Source organism: Danio rerio, chromosome 17, assembly GCF_052040795.2.
Source record: "Danio rerio strain M-AB ecotype USA chromosome 17, GRCz13ab, whole genome shotgun sequence".
In the NCBI taxonomy this organism is placed as follows: domain Eukaryota; kingdom Metazoa; phylum Chordata; class Actinopteri; order Cypriniformes; family Danionidae; genus Danio; species Danio rerio.
The window spans coordinates 57,747,550-57,775,513 of NC_141037.1; the positions used below are offsets into that span (position 1 = coordinate 57,747,550).

At 41.3% G+C, this 27,964-nt stretch overlaps 1 protein-coding gene and 1 long non-coding RNA gene across 3 annotated transcripts in view; both read right to left on the reverse strand.

The window, feature by feature from the left end:
• Positions 1-27,964, reverse strand: part of LOC147840079 (uncharacterized) — a 408,477-nt gene that overhangs the window by 204,953 nt on the left and 175,560 nt on the right. The window lies entirely within an intron of this gene.
• On the reverse strand, positions 5,814-27,821 carry exd2 (exonuclease 3'-5' domain containing 2). Of its 2 annotated transcripts, none has more exons than XM_087288648.1 (10): positions 27,722-27,821; positions 24,325-24,522; positions 19,867-20,028; positions 17,036-17,286; positions 16,634-16,763; positions 14,896-15,194; positions 13,131-13,237; positions 12,479-12,614; positions 9,824-10,186; positions 5,814-7,063 (listed from the first exon to the last, which is right to left on the reverse strand). In XM_087288648.1, the coding sequence occupies exons 2-10, from the start codon at positions 24,496-24,498 to the stop codon at positions 6,847-6,849; spliced, it is 1,839 nt and encodes a 612-aa protein (XP_087144774.1). In that variant the 5' UTR covers positions 24,499-24,522; positions 27,722-27,821; the 3' UTR covers positions 5,814-6,846.

The following is a 27,964-nucleotide window of genomic DNA, read 5'->3' on the forward strand; positions in this document are numbered from 1 at the left end:
AGATGTTTAGCTTTGCTACGCTTGGGTTAACCATGATTCATTCATGATCAGCAATGCTACACATTTTAGTACCGTACTGTTATGCTAGGCATCATTAGGAAAGCGTGCCAAACAAGTTGTATGCTTCACTATTTTGGTACCTTTGACAGTGGAAATGAAAGTACATGTGTACCATACCAAACTGCTCAGTGGAAATGTTAGGTGTACACTATAATCTCTAGTGTGAAAGCAGCCCACATGATGCGATGTCTGTTCCAGCTTCTTTACCCCCAAAGATCATACACGGTCACGTGAAACGAGTTTTAAATTGCAGTTTTTCCATATCAGGGCGTTTTCAGAACATTTGGGAATTAAATCCTCAGATGAACAACTACAGTAGTCTATCAGTGATAATCAAAGTCCTGAGCTGATGATCAGCAGAAGTGTGACCAGTGTGTTGGTCTTGAGTGTGTGTGAACACACTTGTCCCACAGCTAAAGCTGACCTACTGAACAAGACGATGATCCCAAACCCAGCAGCAGATCTACAACACAACATGAAACATTAAGCTGTTCAATAGTCAGAGTGCAGAGCTCATCCTAAAACTCCTCCAGAATGATCCGAGAGACAGAGGGTGCTCTTACACCAAGTTATCCGAACAGATACCAGGCACGTTTCCCGGTTTGTTTGACCAGTGTGAGTGAGCTCCGAATCAGGCCCAGGCATGGTTCAGTTGGCCGACTCGGGGCCGGTTGGAAGAGGTGTGCCAGAGCGCGGTTCGGTTTGGCGCAGTACGCTTGTAGTGTCTACAACAGTGTTCCCATTAAACTGAACAGCACATCATCAATGATGTAAGCATGCTCCGCCTCAGAATGCAAAATGCAATGTGAGTGCAGGCCATGGGGGAGGGTGGAGGAGGGGCAACCATGCTTCGGCAGGGTTCAAGGCAACTGTACCTAGTGTGAGTACGCCCTGTGATCATCCAAAAAAATCAGGACTTTAATCATTAGTACTAAAAGTGCATCAACATCAGGGGTCACCAATCTCGTTTCTGGAGGTCCGGTGCCCTGCAGGGTTTAGCTCCAACTTGCCTCAACACACCTGCCTGGGTGTTTCAAGTATACCTAGTAACACCTTGATTAGCTTGTTCAGGTGTGTTTGATTAGGGTTGGAGCTAAAATCTGCAGGACACCGGAACAAGTTTCTGCAGGAACAAGTTTGGTGATCCCTGATCTACAGGATCTGAATCGGGCTGTCCTTGGTCTATCTCGCCTTTACTTGTGTTCAATAAATAATGGCATGCTGATGATGTTCATCTGAGGGTTTTATCTTCCACCTTTTAAGACCTACCATGACCATAGTTGATCATCATGTCCTGATACAGAAAACCATTCAATTCAATAGGGTGCCCTTACTTTTTCACATGATTGTACCCCTGTTTCATTCTGAAATCACCAGCAAAACTAATGAACACCAGTGAGATTTAAGAAATGCATGATCCTAATGCAGACTGATGATGTACAGCAGGGGCTCTCAGTCTTGATTCAGGAGGTCCAGTGTCCTGCAGATTTTAGCCTCAGCGGCAATCAGACACACCTGGGTCAGCTAATCAATCTCTTTCTAGGATTTCTGGAAACATCCTTGCAGGTGTGTCGAGGCAAGTTAAGCCTGGTTTATACTTCTGCTTCAAGTGACCGGCGTAACCCACGGCGCATGCATTGCTCGTAGCTGTGCATTTATACTTCTGCGCGCTGTCTCTGTCGGTCTGCATTAACGCTTCCGAAACACTAGTTGGCAGTGTGGTGTAAATGTTCCTCTGTGTCGAGTTTCTTCTCTGCTGTTTTGCTTTTCCTGAACACTTCCGGGATGTACAAGTGGCTCAAACTTGTTTATTTTGAGGCAGGAACCGGCAGACGTGCAGCAACTTTAACTATGAGGTAAACACAAAACAAAACTTTCCATCCGGAGCTCCTTCACAGGACTCCACACTTGTAAACAATCGCTCCATTGGGCTTGCGCCATTCGCGCGGCTCTCGGTCCCGCCCAGACTCGTCAGAGCTACCAAGCCGACCAATCACAGAGCTTGTGCTATGCGTTATTGCGACGTGTAGTTACATTTTTTGAGAGGTGCACATCAGCCACGGCGAAGGGCTATGCGTCAACGCCGTAGCATACGCGGGCATTTGACGCAGAAGTATAAATCAGCCTTCAGAGCCAAAACCTGCAGGATATCAGGTGTACAGCACAGGTCTCAAACTCGATTCCTGGAGGGCCGCAGCTCTGCTCAGTTTTGCTCCAACTCTAATCACCCCTGATCCATATAATCCAGGTGTTCAAGACTACTCCTGAACACTTTGAATAGTCGCTTGATGGTGTTTGCATAGAGTTGGAGCAGAACTGTGCAGAGCTGCGGCCCTCCAGGAATTGAGTTTGACACCTGTGCTGTACACAGGACTTTAACCGAGCATCTGGCAGATTTAACGTATGCCTTATCCTGCCACCGCAGTGGACTGTACTATTGTGAATGTGGGTGAAAACGAGATGAGTAAATGCAAAAGCAATATGTAGCAGAAGGTTGTTGAAATATGGCTGTGCCTCGTTTAAAAGATGAAGCTCTTTTGGTTTTCCATCGCTTCAGGTCATTGAGCTGTCTGAGAAACGTCTGGATGTTTATCAACATGCACTTAGATACAGATCTTGTATATTTTAAGCTCTTTAAAAGTGTCTGTTTGCCAAAACCTAAAGCAGTAACTGTAACCATTCAGACAAATATTGTGATATTACTGAATTATTGTTTTTTGACAATCTGCTTTACCGTCTTGCTCGCGTTATACCAGTGATGAATTATTCAGAATTGTTATAATGGAGTAGCATTTTATTGTTTGTCCTGTTAGAAATTAGTTGTGACTTGATGTGCATTACGAACATTGTGCTCAAGTTGTATGTTCATGTCATAGGAGATTATAACGTCTTTAAATCGTGTATGTACTGCTTCCCTGACAAACACTATGCACAAAAGAAACAACACACAGCCGCCAAACCCAATACTGTGACCGGCCCTAAATGTGACGAGATGTTTGTAAAGAACTGTTTAGCTAGACTGTAGACTCGTGTAGTATATACTGTGAAACGTAGCATATTTGACACTGATCCAAATTCGAAGAGGCCTTAAACCTGCCCTACCAGATTCAACCAGCACAATCTCATGGCAATTCGTAACTTTTTGATTTAGTGGCTTATTCGAATTGATTTGTACGATCTCAATTAAGGTTTAAAGGTCATTTAAAAGGTCCCGTATAGTGCATTTTTATTGGAGAAACTGAAGTATGAGGTGATGGGAAACAGATTTTTGATCTATTTAGGTGGAAGAGCCAAACTGCATGCTTTGTATGCGTGTATTGATGTAGGTTTACACTTACAGGCCACATTATTAGGTACAGCTGTCCAACTGCTCGTTAACAAATCTCTAATTAGCCAATCACATGGCAGCAGCTCAATGCATTTAGGCATGTAGATATGATCAAGACCATCTGAAGTTCAAAGTGAGCATCAGAATGGGGAAGAAAGGGGATTTAAGTGACTTTGAATGTAGCATGGTTGTTGCCAGACGGGCTGCTCTGAGTATTTCAGAAATTGCTGAGCTACTGGGATTTTCATGCACAACCATCTCTAGGGTTTACAGAGAATGCTCCGACAAAGAGGAGATATCCAGTGAGCGGCAGTTCTGTGGGCGCAAATGCCTTGTTGATGCCAGAGGTCAGAGGAGAATGGCCAGACTGGTTCCAGCTGATAGAAAGGCAACAGTAACTCAAATAAGCACTCGCTACAACCGAGCTCTGCAGAAGAGCATCTCTGAACACACAACACGGCCAACCTTGAGGCGGATGGGCTACAGCAGCAGAAGAGCACACCGGGTGCAAAATCTCTGAGTATTTCCAGTAGCTTGTTGAATCTCAGCCATGAAGGATTAAAGTAGTTCTGAAAGCAAAAGGGGTCCAACCCGGTATTAGTAAGGCATATTAAAGTAGCCGGTGAGTGTAGATCTTCTAAACATGAATTTTATCACGGTCTAGATCAGGGGTGTCCAAACTCAGACCTGGAGGGCCGCTGTCCTGCATAGTTTAGCTCCAATTTCCTTTAACACACCTTCCTGAAGTTTCTAGTATACCTAGTAAGAGCTTGATTAGCTAGCTCAAGTGCGTTTAATTGCGGTTGGAACTACAATATGCAGGACACCGGCCCTCCATGGGGTCCGTTCTTCGTACCTCGCTTAAATGATCTAAGATTATTTGGCAGATCCTGGATCTGTTAATCTTGATAACTGATCTCTCGCTAATTTGGTTCTTCAAACGAGTTCGCGAATCAGAGTAGAATGTCTGGATGAACTGATCTGAGATCGCTGCGTGTGTTGTGAAGGACAGATCTATCCATCCTTGAAATCATGATCTGACGTCACAGCAGCGTAATGACATCATCTGATTAATATTCAATTATCCATGTGAGCAAAATTACGTCAAATTAGCAGTAAACGGCTTGTTAAATATGATACGCAATAACCTTCCACATTTGTTGTGAGCTGCAGGCTTTACACATTCATGTGTCAAGAGTATTCATCATGTATTTCAATGCATATCAGTGTATTTAGATCTACATTTAGAAAAGATTTTCTTTATTATAGTCGCCGTTTTTTAATCGGTGTAAAGAATAACTGGTTGTTTACAAAAGCATTTTGATATTGGTAAAGGCGTCTGCAACTTTTGTGAAGCATCAAATCACTGCCATATTAACTATCAAAACATGTTCATGACTGCATAAATGTATTATTGCTTTAAAAAGTTAAATATTGTGCATTTCTATTATACGCAATTTGTACTAAAGCGATCTAAAAGGTTCATATCAATAAGTTTTCTCTGTGCACCACCAGGTGGCAGTCTTCTTACTTTCATTTCGAGAGCGCAGACTGCATAAGTTTTATTATATATATATATATATATATATATATATATATATATATATATATATAAAACTTTATTTTATTAATAACTATAACTTTATATATATAGTTTAAAAAATATTTACTATTTTCCCAAGTGTATATAACTACTACTGTAAGAAAATATCAGAATTCAGAACATACTTTCTGTATTATCTTTGCTTGAACTGAGCCGATCTAATCCTGTTTATATGAATTGAACCTGCTCCCAATCAGGTTTGACCTAGCAGAACTGTTGCTATGACAACAACTCTCGGATCAGCTTTGAAGAACGAAACGATCCTGGATCGTGTCAAATCGTCAATATCCAAATCCAGCTAACTGAGTAATCCACGTACGAAGAACGGACCCCAGGACAGAGTTTGGACACCCCTGATCTAGATTAAAGGCAACAACGAAACTAACATAGATTAAATATATATATGTTTTAATTTTACAGGACCTTCAACTGTGATTTGCTCATCCCCCAATGGGGGAGGGTTTAGTGCATCACGTCTCCATTTAAAAAAAAAAATTGTATGTTTTCATACTAATTAAATTGTATAAATTCATACGAATTAGTCACTTTTTTTGACAACACGTAAAATAGTTACGTTTCCTCATGAGATTGGGCTGGATGAACCACACTGATCTTAATCGCCCACTTCAGATTCATCCCTCGAGTGACAAAACCACAAAGCTCTTTTTAACATTTCTATAGACTATTTATTAAATCACGATTTTCTAAGTAATAAACAGTCAAACTGTACGAGTGTCGGAGTGTTTTGTGTTTCATCCCAAGTGTTTTCAACCCAAACACCTACAAAACAAGTAAACAAAAAGGACGACCAGCACCAACTCATCCAGTCTTAACATATGAAATTTAATCTCTTCACTGACATTAAGGAAACACAGCAGCTTTCAATGGGTTACATCTGGACAAATGCAAATAAAAAAAGAAGCGCTGTAGTGTTTCTTAAGTTAAATTATAAATGTTAGGCTCAGGCTTCAATGTCCTTGATTTGGCCATCAAAATTAGTCATCCATGGAGCTCAATCTCTCTGGCTGAAACCACAACACAAGCTAGCACTGTGAAACTGTGAAACTTTCTTTCAGCATCTCTTTAGCCGATCTTCGCCAAGTCAGGGGTATTTATACACACCAGAATTGGGAACTGGCGTGCTTCAGAGGTGTCCTGGCTTTACGGTATGTAAATTATATGCAAAGCTGTGCTCAATTTGGTCCAATCTTTCAAAAGGTAAATGGAGTTTTCCTCAAAACCCACTAAACAAACACAGACCCAAACTGTACACTGTAAAGCTCCATTATGAACACTTACATAAAAATGGCCGTTTTATAGTATAGCCTCAGAAGGCAAACTCATTTAACACATAACAAAACATTTAATATGGCCTCAGACCTGCAGGAATTGTAAGCTATGAATATTTTATTCAATTCACAATTAAGAATTAAGAGCAGGTTTGGGCTGGTTAAAATACAGTAGCATCTACTCTTCACAGGGAACTTAAATGCTTTTTCTCTCAACGTTTTAAGTTAAAAAGTGTGCACGCTCGTCGCTATTTAACTGATCACCATTTCTCTGTGCACATCCTTGAGGTTAATGTTCTGCCGTTCACCACAGTGGCTTCTGATCCCCGAAATAGTCTCTTACCCAATCTCCATCGGGTCCCTTAGAGCCCAGAACAACTGGATCCACAGTCTTGTTTTTTTTTTTCTTCCTTTCTCTCTCAACACCAGGGCTTGGAGTCTGTCTCTGGTACACACTCAAACGATTTAGGACAAGGACACCAAGGTGTTGCACACATATAGTGGAAACCTTCCTTTCCCAGCAGCTGAAGCACAACGTTTTTTTTTGTGATTGTGTGGCGGAGGGCTCAGTTGAGCAGGATTTTCAGATCCTCACCGTACTTGCGCAGATATTTGTCGTGGTTGTGGTTGACGCACCAGAGCGGGGGCAGATGTCGGGGCTGCATGCTGGTCAGAAAGTGCTGTCGCCAGCGGCACTCCAGCTCCATCAGGCCCCGGAGACCCTGCTCGGCATACGCCTGCACCACCTTCAGTCCATGTGGCACGTAATTCTCATTACTGATCCTGCAGCGGCAGAAAAACCGAACAATATGAGCCTTACAAATCTCAAAGCATCGTCTCAATCCTAGTCCTCGCAACCCTTTTGTGTAAGGGAAATGAATCATGACATATTTTGTTCCTATTTCCACATTCAGCTGTGCATAAATCTTTACACCTTTAACCAGAAGTGACGTTTCTCTGTTTATGATTGAAGTCTTTGCATGACAGCATTGCCAAATTCAAAAGCACAAACAGTTCTTATTAAAAAAAGTTAGTTTAAAATTCTAACAAAGAAGTGTCTTCATAGCGATAACGTTAAAAATGGAGATTTAGAAATTATATTGTAATTGGTTGGAAACCTTTGCAACCTAAAGATCCATTTTGGCCCTTCTCCCACCAAATAAAACTGTCCCAGAGCCACATATTTGACCTAGTGATGGGAAGTTCGGATCATTTCACTGACTCGGATCTTTGAGTCTCGGTCATCAAGATGAACGAATCTTTTTTCCGAGTCATTTCGTTAATTTGGATTCAATTTGCCAAAATATTATTAAAATGTTACGAATTGCTTCCAAACACATCTACAACTAACCCAAAAGGCTGACTGCACGACAAATATGTCAGAACTAGAATACTATGAGAAGGAGAAATAATAATTCAGTGTTGACCTGCTCTTTTGTCTATGAAGGCATGTTGTCTCTTTGCTCAGCTCACCTCTTCATGCGTTCAAATGTCAGGGGTTCATTCACGTTACACTCACAGTCACATATAATCTTAATCAATGCACAGTCTGAGCCGATAGAAGCCATGATCATTCATTGTTTACGTGACAGAATGACTCAAACCCGAGGAGTCGAGAGATGAGCGGTTCAATTCTTTTTTCCGGCTCTAAACGCGTATGATTGTCTTCTGCCAATGTGATGAAGACTTGAAATTAACGATACTACCTGCACAAATGTGCGCACGCCAGATGAACGAATCACTCTCTGAGAGGACTCGTAGTTCCCGAGTCATATTGAAGATTCGTTCAAAATGAACGACCCATCACTAATTTGACCTGAAACAATTTAACACAATTTGTACTTAAGATGTGTTATGAAGATTTATGGAAGTGCCCAGTTTTGCCAATAGGTGGCACTACTGTGATTTCTATAGCAGTGTTTCTCAACTGGTGGGTCGCGGGAACATTTTCAGTGGGTCGCAGAGTGTGCGGTCAAAAAAAAACAACAAATGTTTAATTTAACTTATTTTGCTTACATAAGACTTTTATTTTGAAATGCGCAAGCGTCAACTGTACCGTTTGACATGTGAAATTTAAGTTAAGTATAGCAACAAACATGTCGAAACGCAAGTACGACCCCGAATATGTAAAGTATGGATTTACATATAGTGATGACAAAAAAAGGCTTAAAACCTCAGTGTGCAGGCCCGGATTGACTAATCAGGAGAACCGGGAGAGTTCCCGGTGGGCCGGTCTGTTTTTTGGCCGCGAGGGCCGGTGTCCCTAGCTGCTTGCACTCTCAGTAGTTACACTTTTTAAATGTATTTGTTTATTTGACCATAGCCTTGTGTTTAAATCACACTGCTTTAGTTGGACTTTTGCTTTTACCTGTAAACTTGTTTTGCTTTATCTAAATTGAACACTCTGTGTAAAGCTGAGTCAATTCAATTCTATTAATCTTTATTTCTAAAGTGCTTAGTGTAGATTGTGTCAAACACAGAAGCGGTGTCAGTCCAGTGCTCGGAGTTAAAGTTCAGTTTAGCTCAGTGTGGTTTAATTTTCACAGCTGAAAGTTCAAACACTGAAGGGGAAATCCATCCATGCACAGCTCCACTTCATATTAGTCAACATGGAATATTTGATTCTCATTTCCCAACAAAGGATTTTTGGGTTATTTTCTTAGACATAAATAACAGAATAAACACAATGCTGCATTTAGAAGTGGCATGGGGAAAGATACACATACCAAAAATATCATTCATGTTGTGTCTGAAATGGAAAAACTACAATAAAAAAATAGACGACAATAAAAAAAATTCTGAAAAAAATGACAAAATTTGTGTGTTAGCTTTGAAGTGCATTAACAGAAATGCAGCACTGTTAGACTCTTTCCCAGAATGCCCGTTATTCCTGTGCATATTCAGCAGTCAATAGTCTGGCTTTAAAGATGCTGTTCTTGTCTGGTCTACAAAACTGTGTTTGCTTTGAGTTGTCTACAGAGGGGCCGGGTGAAAAAAAAAAACCCTCTAATATTTATAATTATTACTGCAATACCTACTTCAACCACTAGATGGTTGACTGTCCTACATACAGTTTAGGTCCTGTAATTTTTCTGTATTTTTCTTCAGCACATTTCTAATCATAATAGTTTTAATAACTCCTCTCTAATAACCGAGTTATTTTCTCTTTGTCATGATGACAGCACATAATATTAGACTAGATATTCTTCAAGACACTAGTATTCAGCTTAAAGTGACATGTAAAGGCTTCACTAGGGTAATCAGGGTAAAGTTAGGGTAATTAGGCAAGTCATTGTATAACAGTGGTTTGTTCTGGAGACAATCCAACACTAATATTGCTGAAGGGGCGAATAATATTGACCTTAAAATGGGTTTAAAACTGCTTTTATTCTAGCCAAAATAAAACAAATAAGACTTAGATATTAGAGGAAATACTGAGAGATAAATAATCTGTTTAACATCATTTAGGAAATATTGGGAATAAAATAAAATAATTCGCAGGAGGGTGAATGATTCGGACTTGCCCTCTAAATGATCCCTCACCTGGTTTCCAGCGCCGCCGCGTCCTGAAGCACCTCCTGCGTGACCTGCTGGCCGTTGCAGAAGCAGCTCTGGATGACGGACAGCAGCTCTTCTTTTCTGGCTGTGGGCATCCCGTCGCTGGCGCTGAGGAGCGCGCGTGCGGCCGAGCGCACCCGTCGGCGGTCTGCATCCTCCAGCAGCCGCACTCCCTCCTCACAGCCCTGCGGCGCCGCGTGCTCCTCCGCCAGCTCCGCCTTCAGCGCGCCGTCGTGCACGTTTGAGGCGGCGTGACACGCTGTGCACAGCAGCAGGATATCGTGAGAGTTGTGGTCCTTCATCTCTGATGGAAAGTGCCGCCGATACTCATGTGGGACGATGTTTTTTCTAGAACAGCAATGAAAAACAGTAGGATAGCGTTCATTTCTTGGTGCTTTCACAGCTGTAGTAGGTTTAGGGATGAGGGGGGGGTGATCAAACCTAACGTGCTTTCCCATTCTGAGAATGCGAGACGCATCGCATATATATATATATATACACACACACACACACACACACACACACACACACACACACACCGCAGCAGGCGGTTAGAATATGAGGCACACAGGGCGCATGAGCATTGCGAAAAATCAAGGCTATTCTTTGGTATGGATAAGGGATAAAAATCATTCCATTTGGGGCATTTTCAGCCATTTTGAACATACCTGCAAACACTCCCGATTTACCCTGGAGACTCTTGTATTTCAGACCCATCTCCCGCCACCCTCCCGTTTTGTTATTTCTCTCGGAAAACCCCCGTAGTTTCACCACACCAATCGCAAACCCACCCCGGCCACTAGCTTTTTGGAACCCCGGGTCCCCGACTTTGATATAGTCTCCGATCACAGTGGCCACCCAAAACCTGGTGCATAGTAGTTACTTACTCTGTTCTCAGCTGTGTTGCTCAGACATCTCACCCCCGACACTAAGCCACCCCCACCTCCCGGTCTCTAATGTTACAAATGTTAGCATTTGGGCCAGTTCACGTTCTCACCACTAACAAACCAAACACTCCAGGGTTGGTTTGACAGCACCTCTTCCACTAGATCTTGGTGCGCATGCAGGTTTGACTGCTGCTTTCACACTTGACAAATTGATGAACTGCACAAATCTAAATTAAAGATGCAACAAAACGAAAAATGTGGGTCAAAACAAAAACTGATTATTTTGGGTGTACTCGGCTAAAACCCTAAAATAAGGTAACAGTTAATCATTATTTTACTAAATGATCTCAAGTAATTTTGTATGACTTTAAATTGACCTTAACGATTTTATTCATTCATTCATTTTCTTTTCGGCTTAGTCCCTTTATTAATCTGGGGTCGCCGCAGCGGAATGAATCGCCAACTTCTCAATGATTTTTATCATACCGTTTTGTTTGAAAAAAAAGCCAATAAACCATTATTATTAGTGTAAAGAGACGTCATTTTAATAGTGTTGGTCTTGAATTGTAATTGAAATGAATGGGTTTCATAGCGCAGTGATTTCTGCATTCAGTGGGAAAGCTGTTTTAGACCACGAGGTGACTTCGGCTGGAGGGAGAGTGAAACCAGAACACTGCGGTGCTGCATTGACTAACTGATAATATGAAAGAAAATATTGGAAGTCGGGTGAGGCAGTGGCGCAGTAGGTAGTGCTGTCGCCTCACAGCAAGAAGGTCGCTGGTTCGAGCCTCGGCTGCCTCAGTTGGCGTTTCTTTGTGGAGTTTGCATGTTCTCCCTGTGTTCGCGTGGGTTTCCTCCGGGTGCTCCGGTTTCCCCCACAGTCCAAAAACATGCGGTACAGGTGAATAGGGTAGGCTAAATTGTCTGTAGTGTATGAGTATGCGTGTGAATGTGTGAATGAGTGTTTCCCAGAGACGGGTTGCGGCTGGAAGGGTATCCGCTGCGTAAAACATATGTTGGATAAGTTGGTGGTTCATTCTGCTGTGGTGACCCCAGATTAATAAAGGGACTAAGCCGAAAGGAAAATGAAAGAATGAATATTGGAAGTCAGTTGCGTTTTTTTCCCAGCATACTTTAGTGTATTTTCCTTTGTGCAGAACAGAAGAAACTCAAAAAAGAGGAGTAAATGACGAAGAACTTTCAGTACAGTAATAACAGTAAGTTAAATCACTCAAAAAAGAAAACCGTGTCATTGACTTGCCTGTGTTTTTAAACATGTTTGAGTTTCTTGCTTCTGTTGAACGCAAAAGCAGATATTTTGAAGAATGTTGGAACCCTGTAAACATAGTATTTGTTTTTCCTACTATGGACACAGGTCAAAATATCTTCTTTTGTGTTTAACAGAAGAAATGTAAAGGTTTGAAACCCCTTAAGGCACAGGTGTCAAACTCAGTTCCTAAAGGGCCGCAGCTCTGCACAGTTTAGTTCCAACCCTAATTAAACACACCTGATCAAAATAATTGAGTCCTTCAGGTTTGTTTGAAACCTACAGGTAAGTGTGTTGGAGCAGGGTTGGAACTAAACTGTGCAGGGCTTCGGCCCTCCAGGAATTGAGTTTGACACCCCTGAATTTAGGCTAAATTGATTATTAGGTGAACTATCCCTTTAAATAGTTTATCTCTCCGTCCTTTAAAATCAGAAGTAAAACCACTGTGACAAGAAGACAAAATAAAAGCCAGTGAGCAGGAATTACCTGATGTAGGAATCCACTTTTCCACACACCACACAGAGGTTCTCTTTGGCAGTGAGGTAGTAGTCTTTCTCCGAGTCTGGCCGGCCGGATGGCTCAAACAGCAGCCGGACGATGAAGGGATCTTCACTCACCAGTTCTGGGATTCAATTTAAATTCTGGGATTTAGATTTCACATTTAACACACAGCATTCATTCTGCTATAATAAGATCACTCAAACCCTGCAGCTGATTGCTCAACACACCTTTCTCTAATAGTGCATTGAAGAGCACCTATTGTGCAGAAATCATTTGTTTAAGGGCTTTAAACCCAGTTGTGTGTACTCAGAGTGTGAATATAAGCAGCTTCTAATGGTAAACATGTATTAATTCTATTGTTTATAATCAGACTTGATCAAAACATTCTGCAGAAACACTTTGATTGACATTCTCACTTTGTGCGAGTCATCAGAGGGGGAAAGCCCCGCCCACTAGTAACCATCTCTCCCTCATTTGCATAAGACATCAGTCTAGTGTTTGAATCTGCCACTATGCTGACACACAGGCAATTACATAATTAAGTGTTGTTAAATAAGATCTACATCTTTAATTGAATTGAATCCATTTACCAGAGTACTTATTAACTGCATCTTAACTGTTTTCAATAACACCGTACCTCCTATACCCTTTTCCAGGTACCATTTAGCTTTCTTCTTGTCACATGTGCAGAGTGGCTGACCGTCAGGAGCATGAAGGAAACAGTTATCATAAAGAGGAGATTTCCTGAAACACAGCAAACGTTTCTTCATTGTTGCTTTTTGCACAAAATCACAAAATTGTAAAACAAATAAAATAATAAAATAAATATATATATTTATTTATATATATTCTAGGAATCTTGGTCTAGAAGCTTGTGGAAAGCTGAGGTCAACATAGCACACATCATGTAGTGACAATCACTCATAATGCTAATATAAAAATCATGTGAACAAACTGTATGCAAGCGCCGTCCGCTGTCGAATCTAGCCCTGAGCTGTAAAAACTAGTCCAGAGCGCCATCTGATACAAACTAGCCGAGAGCATTGCTTGTTGTTAAAAACTAGCCTAGAGCGCCATCTACTGTTAAACACTAGTCTAGAGCGCTGCCTGCTGTTAAAAACTAGCCTAGAGCGCCATCTGCTGTTAATAACTAGCCTAGAGTATCATCTGCTGTCAAAAACTAGACTAGAGCACCATCTGCTGTTAAAAACTGGCCTAGAGCGCCGTCTGCTGTTATAAACTAGCCTAGAGCTGCGTCTGATGTTCAAATCTGGCCTGAAGCGCCATCTGCGGTTAAAAAAAGTAGCCTGGAGCGCCATCTACTGTTAAAAACTAGCCTGGAGCGCCATCTACTGTTAAACACAAGCATAGAGCGCCACCTGTTGTTAAACACTAGTCTAGAGCGCTGCCTGCTGTTAAAAACTAGCCTAAAGCGCCATCTGTTGTTAAAAACTAGCCTAGAGTATCATCTGCTGTCAAAAACTAGACTAGAGCGCCATCTGCTGTTAAAAACTAGCCTAGAGCGCCATCTGCTGTTAAAAACTGGCTTAGAGCACCGTCTACTGTTATAAACTAGCCAAGAGCGGCGTCTGATGTTAAAATCTGGCCGGAAGCGCCATCTGCGGTTAAAAAACTAGCCTGGAGCGCCATCTACTGTTAAAACTAGCCTGGAGCGCCGTCTACTGTTAAACACAAGCCTAGAGTGCTGCCTGCTGTTAAACACTAGTCTAGAGCGCTGCCTTCTGTCACAAACTAGCCTAGAGCGCCATCTGCTGTCACAAACTAGCCTAGAGCGCCATCTGCTGTTAGAAACTAGCCTGGAGAGCCATCTGCTGTTAGAAACTAGCCTAGAGCGCCATCTGCTGTTAGAAATTAGCCTAGAGCGCCATCTGCTGTTAGAAACTAGCCTAGAGCGCCATCTGCTGTTAGAAATTAGCCTAGAGCGCCATCTGCTGTTAGAAACTAGCCTGGAGAGCCATATGCTGTTAAAAACTAGCCTAGAGCACCATCTGCTGTTAAAAACTGGCCTAGAGCGCCATCTGCTGTTATAAACTAGCCAAGAGCGGCGTCTGATGTTAAAATCGGGCCTAAAGCGCCATCTGCGGTTAAAAAACTAGCCTGGAGCGCCATCTACTGTTAAAAACTAGCCTGGAGCGAAATCTACTGTTACAAGCTAGCCTTGAGCGCCATGTGATGTTAAAAATGGAGTGCCATTACAGCTGCTATAAAAAATTAGCCAAAAGCTCTGCCTGTTGGTAAAAACCAGAGCAAATCGTGATGCATTCTATAATTATAAAAAAAAATAATAATAATGCATCTATTGATTGCCCCTGCCCTGGTTAAGAGCCCCCCACAGTGACTGCTCTGTCCATCAGACAGTAATCCTCCAGCTCTCTCATTACCTGGCTGAGTACCCTACTCCCAGTGGTTTGCGTTTGTTGCGCCGTGGGTCTGGAACTTGCTGGTCTCCAGACTCAGGACTGTCCACAGTGGATTTTCGACTCCGCCGCCGTCTCTCCCCCTCATCCCCATCTCCTCCACAGCGCCCCCTGAAGGGCACGTCCACGAGCCCCTGACAGCATGCTGACAGATGGAGAAACACCGCTTCACCCTCTGCAGGCAGGTGGCGTTCTGTGTTCATGCCCAGCAGATGGAAAAACAGTGCAATGGAGATCTGGGCGTCACGTGCTGCATACGTTATCTGGTGAACACAGCATGACAAACCGTTAACTGTTGTCTGCATATGCTAATGAGGCGGTGATGAGAGTAAATTTAAGCAGTCACGTTTAAGCCGCTGCTTAGCTATGGATATTTATTGTTATAAAATGGCAGGACATGTAACAAATCATAAGCACTGCTTAGCTAATACACTATCAAGTGTGCACTTGGTTTTAGTGTGCATAGTGTGTTCTACTTTCACTCTTTAAATTGAGCAAAATTTTAAAAGGTCAAAAGCATCGTCTGCTGTTAAAAGTAGCCTAGAGCGCTATCTAATGTGTAAAAGTAGCCTAGAGCGCCATCTGATGTTTAAAGGTAGCCTAGAGCGCCATCTGATGTGTAAAAGTAGCCTAGAGCGCCACCTGATGTTTAAAACTACCCTAGAACGCCACCTGATGTGCAAAAGTAGCCTAGAGCGCCATCTGATGTGTAAAAGTAGCCTAGAGCGCCATCTGATGATTAAAAGTAGCCTAGAGCACCACCTGATGTTTAAAACTACCCTAGAGCGTCATCTGATGTGTAAAAGTAGCCTAGAGCGCCATCTGATGTTTAAAGGTAGCCTAGAGCACCAAATGATGTTTAAAAGTAGCCTAGAACGCCACCTGATGTTTAAAACTACCCTAGAGCGCCATCTGATGTTTAAAAGTAGCCTAGAGCGCCACCTGATGTTTAAAACTACCCTAGAGCGCCATCTGATGTGTAAAAGTAGCCTAGAGCGCTATCTGATGTTTAAAGGTAGCCTAGAACGCCACCTGATGTTTAAAGGTAGCCTAGAGCACCATCTGATGTTTAAAGGTAACCTAGAGCGCCATCTGATGTTTAAAGGTAGCCTAGAGCGCCATCTAATGTTTAAAAGTACCCTAGAGTGTCATCTGATGTTTAAAAGTAGTCTAGAGCGCCATCTGATGTTTGAAAATAGCCTAGAGCACCACCTGATGTTTAAGTAGCCTACAGCGCCACCTGATGTTTAAAACTAGCCTAAAAGGCCATCTGCTGTTTAAAAGTAGCCTAGAGTGCCATCTGCTGTTAAACTAGCCTAGAGCGCCGTGTGCTGTTTAAAAGTAACCTAAAGCACCATCTGTAGTTTAAAACTAGCTGAGCGCCAACTGACTAGCCTAACACTAGCCTAGAGCTTTGATAAATCAGAGTGCGGTCTGCTGTTAAAAACTAAACTAGAGCGCCATCTGCTGTTTAAAAGTAGTCTAGAGCACTGTCTGCTGTTAAAAACTAGCCTAGAGCACTGTCTGGTGCTCAAAATTATCATAGAGTGCCATATCCTGGTAAAAACTAGCATAGTGTGATGTCTGCTGTTGTTTTGTACAAATAAAATATTAGGCTACACAAAAGGCTCTGGAGGGCTGCAGAAACACTGGCCAGGTTTGCGGAGATGATGATGATGATGATGATGCTGCTGCTGCTCACCTGTTCGGGGCTCAGCTCCTCCGCCTCCCAGTCACTGCAGCGCAGCTCCACTGATTTGTCCAGCGTGACGTTCAGCAAATCTTCAGCCAGAGACTTCAGACTCAGGCCGTTAGTCAGCACCGCTTGCTTACTGCAACACAAACACAATGGAGCCTTTTCACAAGACTATTATGACATGTTTAACGCTCATCAGCATATTAAATCCTTGAAAGTTTAATATATATCTAATAATATAATCCCAACAGAGAAAACCACCAACAGTCAAGAATGCATGAGTATATGCAGTCATGGGCTTTGCTGTCAAAAAGTAATTATAATGAAAGTCAATAGGGCAAAAACAGCCACCAACACTACCAAAGGGTGTTCAATTTGAACACTGCACAAGGGGTAAGCAGTGTGTACCTCCGTCTGAGGGCTAGATATCGCAGGTCTACAGTGCAGCTCAGAGTCAGGCCGTGGTCCTGCGCCAAACGTTTGCCATCCTCATAGCAGCCTACGCCGACTTTCAGCACCCGCTGATCCCGGAGCAGCACGATCAGAGATTTGGGCAGTTGCGCATTCTGAAATGCCAGCAGACGAACCAGCACACAGCGGCCCGTGAACGAGGAGAGCTGCAGCAGAGACACTGCAGACACACGGCCCTTCACTGACACCTGAAGAAGAGCAGGAGAACCACACGTTACCAAAAACCTCACGCCACAAACACAAGCTTCACTTCTGATCCAGACCGCATGTTAACTGAAGATTCACGTCAACTGATCTGTGTGGAGACCTGGCGAAAATGCATTAACATTTGTAAATAAACAACAACAACAACAACAACAACAAAATTTAGCTGTAAGCAGCAATTAAGGGGTCAAGCACTTCAGAGGCAGAATGAGCAAAGCAGTCCAGAGACCAAAGCAAAAAAATAAACATGCAGTCTAAAGTTATTAGCAAATTTATGATTCGTTGATGATTGGTGAACGGTTTATAACTCCTGACTACTAGGTGGCGTAGTTACCAATTTTATGTTGAGTTATAGCCTCAGATTCACTTTGACATCCTGCTAGCACATTTGTCGATGCCGTAAACGAAAACGAAAGTTTCACTGATGAATATGATTTACGTAACTTTTGGTCAGCATAGTCTGAAGATTATCGAAGTCAAATGTGGTGACAGTTGAATCAATGGTCGAGAAGGAGTTTGCAAAAGAAGGTCTTTAAACAAATTCAATATGGCTGACAGGAAGTTTGCCCAAATGTGGCATGTTTGGTATCAATGTTCTCGGCATGACACAATAAACAATTTGACATCATTTTTACAACAATAAAGCCATGCAATAAACATTCATTAGCTGTTTTGGAATATTCAATATTGATGGTTAGTTAAGGGTTTATAAGGCATGAACACTAGGTGGCGCTGTTGTAAAATTTGTTTGTTGTGATTATTGTGAGGTGCCAATGACACACCTAAAGTTCAGTGTCAATATGTTCAAACATTGCAGAATAACAGCCTCAGACGATCTTTGACATCGTGCCAGCACATTTGACGCTGGCGTAAAAGAAAACCGTGTGGCGTATCAACATGAATTCGATAACTTGGACAACATGGTCTGAAGAAAATCCGAATCAAATTTGATTAAAAACGGAAAAAAGGTCTGGGAGTTTGAAAAAAAATATGTTTTTAATAATAATAATAATAATAATAATAATAATAATAATAATTCCTTACATTTATATAGCGATTTTCTGGACACTCAAAGTGCTTTTACTTTTTACTCGCTTTGGATAAAAGCGTCTGCTAAATGACTAAATGTAAATGTAAATGTTTTACACATAGGGGGGAATCTCCTCATCCACCACCATTGTGCAGCATCCATCTGGATCACATCAGCTGATTGGTGGAAAGGAGACTGATTGATGAAGCCAATTATGATATGGGGATGGTTAGGAGGGCATGATGGACAGAGGCATCTGGTACATTTGGTCAGGATGCCGGGGTTTTTAAAGGTTTTTTTTAGTCAGGATCTCGGTTTAACATCTCATCTGAAAGACAGCGCTCACTGAGCAGTATAGTGTCCCCTTCACAACACTGGGGCGTTAGGACCCACAGAGACCACAGGTTGAGCGCCCCCTGCTGGTCTCACCAACACCACTTCCGGCAGCAACCTAGCTTTCCCATGGTCATGTAAATAAGGAATGTTTAACAAAAAGTTATTAGCATTTTTCAAAGATTGCTTATAACGCTTGGCCACAAGGTGGCGATTCTTTAGAAGTTTGGGTAGCTGTTTAGAAGTTTAGGTCGAAGACGAATACTATGTTTTGTGATCATACATGAATATGTTTGTAAAATATAGTATTTTTGACAACAATCTAAATGGGCGACGCCCAAAAAGGCTGACCCGGGAAAATCAGACATCATTCGACTCGGCATGCTCTATCAGATGTGAGGAGATCAGATTTATGAGTTTTGGATGAGGGGTTGAGAAGATGAAAAATAAAAAAAAAGCTATTATTAATATCTACCAACCACTAGGGTGGGGGTCACCAAACTTGTTCCTGGAGGGCCGGTGTCCTGCAGATTTTAGCTCCAACCCTAATCAAACACACCTGAACAAGCTAATCAAGGTCTTACTAGGTATACTTGAAACACCCAGGCAGGTGTGTTGAGGCAAGTTGGAGCTGAACCCTGCAGGGCACCAGACCTCCAGGAACAGTATGTCTGATAATATTTGTTCTTCTGGAGAAAGTCTTATTTGTTTTATTTGGGCTAGAATAAAAGCAGTTTCTAATTGTTTTTAACCCATTTTAAGGTCAATATTATTGGCCCCTTCAGCAATATTAGTGTTGAATTGTCTCCAGAACAAACCACTGTTATACAATGACTTGCCTAATTACCCTAACTTTACCCTAATTACCCTAGTGAAGCCTTTACATGTCACTTTAAGCTAAATACTAGTAAATATCTAGTCTAATATTATGTGCTGCCATCATGACAAAGAGAAAATAAATCAGTTATTAGCAATTAGTTATTAAAACTTATGTGTAGAAATGCATTTAGAAAACCCGCTCCAATTAACAAAAAATGTGGGGAACAAGATACAGGGGGGCTCATAATTCAGATTTCGACTGTACATGATGAATCAACTGTAATTGTGAGTTTAGCAAATCTCTGTTTTACAGTGTTAAAGTCTCACCGCCCCCCTCTGATCAGACTGCAGACAAACGCATGCTTACACGAACTCTTTTTACCCATTCACAGTCCAGGCCCAGCACTGGATACATTGACAGATCCTTCTGGAGAGCCGGCCAGAGATTGTCCCAGTCCTGAGGAGAGCTGATGACCACTGGCGGCTCCTCCAGCAGCGTGTGCGCCCGCAGTGGCTTCTGGGATACTGGTGGTGCTGACGGCTCCTGCAAAGAGTTCAATACTTTAATGCAACCATACACCATCTGACAAAAGTCTTGTTGTCTATCCAAGTTTTAGGAACAACAAATAACAACTCTACTTCTAGTTGATCATTTGGTGTCAGAAGTGGCGTATATGAAAGGTAAAGGCCTCTAGATGACGCTTATTTGAGCACAATAAAATCTGATCATGCCTTGATTATTAATGATTTGATTAGGACAGTAAGCTCTGACTCTGCTCAGACTAAAGTGTCATCACTGAACAGAAATAATGTCCAGTATAGAATATAAAGTCCTGCTGCAGTGGAGACAGAATGAATATTGTGTCTGACTCCATCATGAGCTTGGAGGACTGCATCCATACATCTCTGACATGACTCAAATCACTGATTAATAAAGTCATCTGGAATGAAGAAGAAAGCCTTCAGCAGGACTCCCAGAGCTCATCAAGATCCTTTGTGTTCATCTTTAATGCCTCCTCCATCTTACCCCAGACATGCTCAATAATGTTCATGTCTGGTGACTGGGCTGTCCAATCTTGGAGTACGTTGACCTTCTTTGCTTTCAGGAGCTTTGCTGTGGAGGCTGAAGTATGAGAAGGAGCGCTATCCTGCTGAAAACTTGTCCCTCTCCTGTGGTTTGTAATGCTGTTGATGTTGATCATCCACTCTGCAGATCTCTCGCACACCCCCATACTGAATGTAACCCCAAACCATAATTTTTTTCTTCACCAAACTTGACTGATTTCTATGAGAATCTTGGTGCATGCTGGTTCCAGTAGGTCTTCTGCAGTATTGGTGATGATTGGGATGCAGATCAACAGATGATTATTAAAATCCACCTTCTGACCAACTAGAAGTGCAGTTATTATTTGCTGCTCTTACACCTGGGATCCATGACAAGACTTTTGTCAGGCAGTGAATATGACATTATTACAATTCTATATAAAAAATTAAATCAAAAGAGAAATAAAATGTGCTCATGTTCTAACATCTGACAGCTTGTTGTTTGCATTACGTTTGCATCATAATGAATTGGTGTGGTTAATAGTAATATCGGAAATCCCTGCATCTCTACAAGGCATGGGATGATATCCAGTTTTAAAGTTTACCATGGTTTGGATACATCAAGACCATGAGTTTAAACCTGCTAAAACTGGTTATACCAGTGGTTCTCAAACTTTTTTCATCAAGTACCACCTCAGAAAAAAAATAGTCTCTCCAAGTACCACCAAAATGAGCAGTACTGAAATACAGTAGCGTAGTAGGCCCAGTAAAGCAGCTACAACTCTGCACAGTTAAAAAAAACGTGGCAGATTACCTCAGAAATATAGGCTATATGTCATATTATATACATCATTTTTAATACATTTTTAAATATGCAGCACGTACATGACATGTTTAATTCCTCCGTGTACCACTAGAAGGAAGCCTGAGTACCACTAGTGGTACACGTACCACAGTTTGAGAACCACTGGGTTATACCCTTCCTACAATGCGTTTAAGGTTATTTTAATGTGTTATTTATGACTATTTTATTAAGGCCCCGTTTACACTAATAGGTTTTAAAATGAAAACAATCCACGTCCCCACTGGCGTTTCACCCAGCGTTTCTGAAAAGTTCCCCGTCCACACTATACAGCTGAAAATGCAGATCACGTGACCACACACACACTCTGGCATACACTACAGCGTATGCAGACGTCTGAGCTCCAGGCAGTCAGCGGGTGCTTTGAGCACAGAACCCCAGGTGAGAGCAGCGTAGGTCAGACAGTTCACCAAGGATCCTCCGCTGGATCTCATCTCACTATAGTTGTTAAACCTGATCTTTAATTAATCTGGTGTCCGTCTACGACTCTTTGGTCTCTTGAATCTATTCCTTGTTCTCAGGTAACGCGTTTTAGCCAAGCGCAAAGATAAGTTAATATATGTAACCACATACACTGACTCTGCACATTTGACTGATTGCTTGCCTTTATTTCCTTTAATGTATAAACTTATTGTATTTTTAACATTTATAATGGCCATTATTGATTATTAAAGCTGATATTCAGCAGAAGAAAGGATTTTTGTCATATTATTCCCTGAAAATGAAAGGAGGCAGTGATGTTATAGGCTCTGCTTTGTTATGAATATGCACACAGTGAAGATGACACTCATATAAATATGCAGCTACAGGACGCCTCAACATTTAAGTGTCTGTTGTTAATATAATAATGAAAATAGGCAGTTCCTAGTGCCCATTTTATTGGTAAAATAGTGAAACAACACAGTCAGGGTGATGTGAATGCCGTTATGAAGTACACTGCTTCCTTTGAGGATTTACCCGACGTGTCCTCGGGAGTTTGTTTTCCATTTCAAACTAGCGAAGTCTGAGCTTAAGGAAGGGATTCAGGACTGAACTGTGTGCACTTAAAAAAGCCCAAATCAGAGAGGCGAATGTCTGCAGCTATGCCTCCGTTTTCAGATGCCTTCGTTTTCCCCCATCCACTGAGACAGAGCAGCAGCATTTAAAACCAAAACGGCCTCTCCAGCCTTTCCAGAATGCTCTGTTTTTAGGGCTGGAAAACTTTGGGGTAGTGTGGACAGAAGGCGACACAATGGCAAAACTTATGCATGTTAAACTAAAATGTATTAGTGTAAACTGGGCCTTTTTTAGGGCAACAGTAACAGCCCACATCAAAAACTACTAGTCAGCCCACGATTCAGCAAACGTCTGAAAAACAAATCACTCATACACCAACATCCAGCATGCTGTAGAGCTGAACAGTGCAGTGGCTTTACTGTATATGCACAGAAAAGAAAGATCTCCAAAGATGCCTTTTCAAGATGTACAGAAATCTGTGTTGCTGACACTAATGAAGACAGCAGAACTCAATGATTTACTTTATTTAGCCGGACACGTTTACTATTCCAAAATATTATAAATGTTTCCTAAAATAAACTATATTGAGCCCTATCATACACCCGGCGCAGTGTGGCGCAAGGCGTGGCGCAGTAGTCTTTTGGTAGTTTCAGCTTGGCGCAAGAGTGGTTTTGAGGCGTTGCGCTACGCTGTTTAAATAGCAAATGCATTAGCGCTCGTATGTGCGCCTATAGGCGTTCTGGTCTAAAAAGGAAGGTGTTCTGAGGCGCACTGCTGGCGCGTCGCTATTTTGAGAAACGAAAATAGATTTTTCATTAGACCAAAACTAACCCGGTCTAAACTCCAGCGCAGAGTTGCGCCTCGCTTACACACTGCTTAATACACACAAGAGAGCAATAGGCAAATATCTTCACATATGAAAACATTTAAATATTAAGGATATATAAAGGATATAATAAGAATAGATATAGAATATAAATATAAAGGATTAAAATATTACAAAACATATTATTTTCTAGCCGACATAAATATGAAAAATCACTGCTTTTATGTCTTCTTCATCTCGGGAGGCTTTTTCAGTTCATTCATAACAATTTGCTTTTGTATAATGTTATTATTATTGGCAGTATTATTTATTATATCCATATTTATATTTGTTTTATTAAAAACAAGCTTAGATTTGTCCACCTGTCAGGTTTTAGACCATATGGGGCACAGCATGTGTTTTAGGATATAACTCAGGTTTTTGAGCACATTTTGTTATTATTGTTCATTTATTCGTTTGCTGGAAATTAGAACTGAATTTAGAAATAGTGTTGAAACGAATATTTGCGCTTAACAAACAAAACTAATTATTTATAGACTAATTGATGTCTGTGCGTAAAGGTTTCCCTATCCAAGAGCGAAAGTGAAAGTAGATCCATTATCTCTCATTCTCACGCAGTAGATGCTCTGTTTAACTGTTTTCTGTTAACTGTGAACTGTTTGCTTGTTAAATGCTCAGTTTTTCCACTTAGACTTACTTTGCGTCCTGTAAATAGTGAATGCACTCTTGGCGTGACGCAGCTGGCTCTTAAAGGGAATGGGAGATGAGACTCTGATTGGTTTATTCTCAAAACACACCTATAACTCATTAAGAAAATAAACTCAACCCTTTTAGACCATGCGCCACGGCGCAAAGCAGATTTTCCCGTCCTTAAATTAGCAAAAATGCATCCTGACACGCCCTGAAAGCGTTTGCGCCCTGCGTTTTGCACTCTGCGCATGGACCGTCAAAATAGAGCCCATTGTGTTCAACAGGGGAAAAGGTTGCTGTTCTTTTATACAGACTTTTTAAAAAAAGAAGATATTGTACAGCAGTAATCACAATCCTGTGATATTTTTATCCAAGGTTTTCATAGCGCTAGAATCTTATACAGGCCCATGCCTGACACTAACCTGCGAGGGCTGGAGGACGGCGTCTCTCTGGGCTAGAATGGGCTCAGTGGGTGCGGCGCTGGCGAGGGTTTTCTTCTTCTTCTGCGCTCGGAGGCTCCGCCACAGGAACAGCCCACCGAGAGTAGCTCCCAGCATGGTGGCCAGTGCGGCGGTGAACGTGCTCTGCTTGGACATCACTGCAGCTGCACCAACTCCACACTATACGCACAGTGTGAAAGGGGCTATTACAAGAGTTCAAGCAGACACACAATCATCACAGGCAGCAAGAGATGATGATGTAGATGTCGAATGTCCAACCACCAAATGATCTTAAATCACTAAATGCGCTACAGAATGTTACGTTTTCACTCAAACACTGCATGTTTTCTCTCAGTGCTGCTGGACACTCATAGCTTGTTGTACAGGGTTCAAAAGTCATCACCTGAGCATTAACATATCAGCACAGCTGGATTTTTGCTAGGGCTGCTCGAATTTTGGAAAAAATCATAATCACGATTATTTTGGTCATAATTGTAATCACGATTATTCAAAACGATTATCAGTTGAAGTCAAAATTATTAGCGCTCCTGAGAATTTTGTTTTTTTTAAATAACTATTTCCCAAGTTATTTTAAACAGAGCAAGGAATTTTAACAGTATTTCCTCTAATATTTTTTTCTTCTAGAGAGAGGCTTATTTGTTTTATTTTAGCTAGAATAAAAGCAGGTTTAAATATTTTGAAACCCATTTTAAGGTCAATATTATTAGCCCCCTTAAGCAATATATTTTTTGGTTGTCTGCAGAAGAAACTACTGTTTTACAATGACTTGCCTAATTTCTCTAATTAAGCCTTTAAATTGCACTTTAATCTAAATGCTTGTATTTTGAAAAACATCTAGTAAAATGTTATGTACTGTCATCATAGCAAAGATAAAAACAAATCAGTAATTTGACATGAGATATCAAAATTATTATGTTCAAAAATACGTTAAAAAAATAAAACTTCTTTCCATTAAACAGAAATTGGAGGAAAAGAGTTGCTAATATTCAGGAGGGCTTATAATTCTGACTTCAACTGTATATATACAGTTATTTTCCACCCTGCAAAGGAAAGAGAAATAAATACAATAGAATAAAAATATGAAACAAACTGTGATTTAAGCATCTTCACCTTAATAAAAACACTTTAGCTACAAAAATCCTTCAGTCAAAAGCAGCGAGGAATTTTCTCGTCGTTTGATTAATGATAAAACAGGCGGCAGCATTTCGCACTCACATGTCTTTTGATTCTCAACTCGTTTGTTTATTACACAAATGAGGGTTAATATGAATAATCACTAAACACCGCGTTTTGACACCTATTTGACCCTTAAAGCACTTACGTTAAGATTACTTTCGATATCTGCGCTCCTCTGCTCGTCTCAGTGTGCGAATGAAACCGAATGCTGACCGCACTAAGCACGCGGTCTTTCGCGCTTTTGGTATATGATGCAATAATCGTTTATCTCGATTAATGGTTTTTCATAATCGTTAGAAGCTGAAATCGAAATCAGATTTTCAATTAATTGCACAGCCCTAATTTTTGCTTACACAAAATAAAAGCAACAATCTGCTTGTCTTTGCTTATTATATGGCCCAATTCCACTGAGTGGTACAGTAGGGTTTGGTTCAGTTTCCACTGTCAATAAGGGTACCGAACCAAACCGTACCACTTTTTCAGCACCCTTTCAAAAGGGTACCAAAAACGAGAAAGGGTACCAAAAGGTGGAGCTACACGCGCAGCTGAACGCTGATTGGTTACAGAGATGCGTCACGAGCTCGTGGAGCTAGACAGAATGTAAACAAAGGAACCGCCATGTTCTAATACACAGCCGAGAGATTACATGGATATACAATATGCATATAATACCAAGCCATGGATGACACGGGCTCAAACAAACCTTGTCGTCGTCTTGATGAACAGACACAAAGCCAAGAAGAGCAAAATCTGCCGTGTGCTTTTGTTGCTTTAAGAGCCTGTCTAAAAGTGCGAGCAGTATTCGCTTTCTTCCGGGAGCTTGCGATCACATCTATATTTGATATGACAAACTTCTTGAGCTGATGATAATAACGTGTGCGTGATTATTGAAGTGTCTCCGTCATCTGATCCATACAGAAAGAAAAGGACAAGCGCGAGAGTGAAGCGCGGGAAAAAAAGAGAAGCTGTCAAAACACAGGAGCAAAAGTGTTTTAGCGACCTGAATCATGAACAAACTGCCATGATTATCTTCGTCTTGTGGATTATTATGAACTAAGAATGACAGAATGACTCTAACAGAGCTTACATGTGCTGCTAAAGATTACAGACACAGATGAGAGGTTTGCGCAGACTGTGGGCTATATTGCACGCGTTTTTGAACTCAAATAAGTACTAAATGTCTGATGTTTGTAGTTGTTCTGTAATCAATAATATATCGGAGACTGTAAGGGGCTGTATGTTCTCCATTTACAACTTGTAAACATTACTTTTCTGAAATTACATTATTAAGGAGAGTCCGAACATCCGAATATAAAACCAACTTTACCTCTATCAGTCCAAACACATGCGCTATAATAGGATTGACGAACTAAATTGGTTGTAGTGTGTGTGAATGAGTGTGTATGGGTGTTTCCCAGTACTGGGTTGCATCTGAAAGGGCATCCGCTGTGTAAAAACATATGCTGGATAAGTTGGCGGTTCATTCCGTCTAAGCCGAATAAAAACGAATGAATGAATGAACATTTATTCCAGCCATATCTTGAATATTGTTGCCATTTTTACTCCAAACTCCAACTATTATTCTTATTATTATTATATACTGTTTGAATGTCATATTCTACATCGGTCCATAAGTACTTGATCTACCATTATTCAATAGATTAAGTCCATACAGAGGCGTTATTTCAGTAAATGTAGTGATTTTACATCATTTATTATCACGCTAACACTTCCTGGCTGACGCAAAGTTACAGCTGTTTCATTATCATGACGGTGCTATTCTGTACAGCATGGCAAAACACACACAACATATCTATGAAACCCACAAATTCATAAATGACATTAATTATAACACAATGCTAAACACATAACGCTTCCGTATCATGAACTGCAGATCTGTCAGAGATCTATATTCCTCCGCGTTTGTGAAAACAGAGTATTTTGAAACAGATATACCTTGTCCAAAACTAAAATAAGAGTTTAAATTAAACAGAATTTCTTTAATAAATCAATTTAATAAATAAACCATCCTCGAATTATGCGGACGAAGCACTTTATCCTCAGCGTGTGTTTGTTTATGATGTAGTCTTTCATTGTAGCAGCCCGCGGGGAGCTGCTCGTCGATATGAATGGCTTTCCTAAGGTGTAATTCGGGAATAAATATAACTGAAAACACACGTACCTGAAAACTTGGCAGATGTCAGTGTGTGTAAACCCTGAAAACAACTGTAGACACTTTCACACACACGCCTGTGATGAACAGCTGCAGCGCGTCTTCTTCTGAGGCTTTATTCGATCGGCGAGCGAACACAAGATGCGCGCCACAGCGACACAGCCGCTGGAGAAGCACATCACACACGGCAGCTGCTGAGGTAAAGTATTCGCACATGCATTTATTTATAAACAGTGACATCTTTGAGTATAT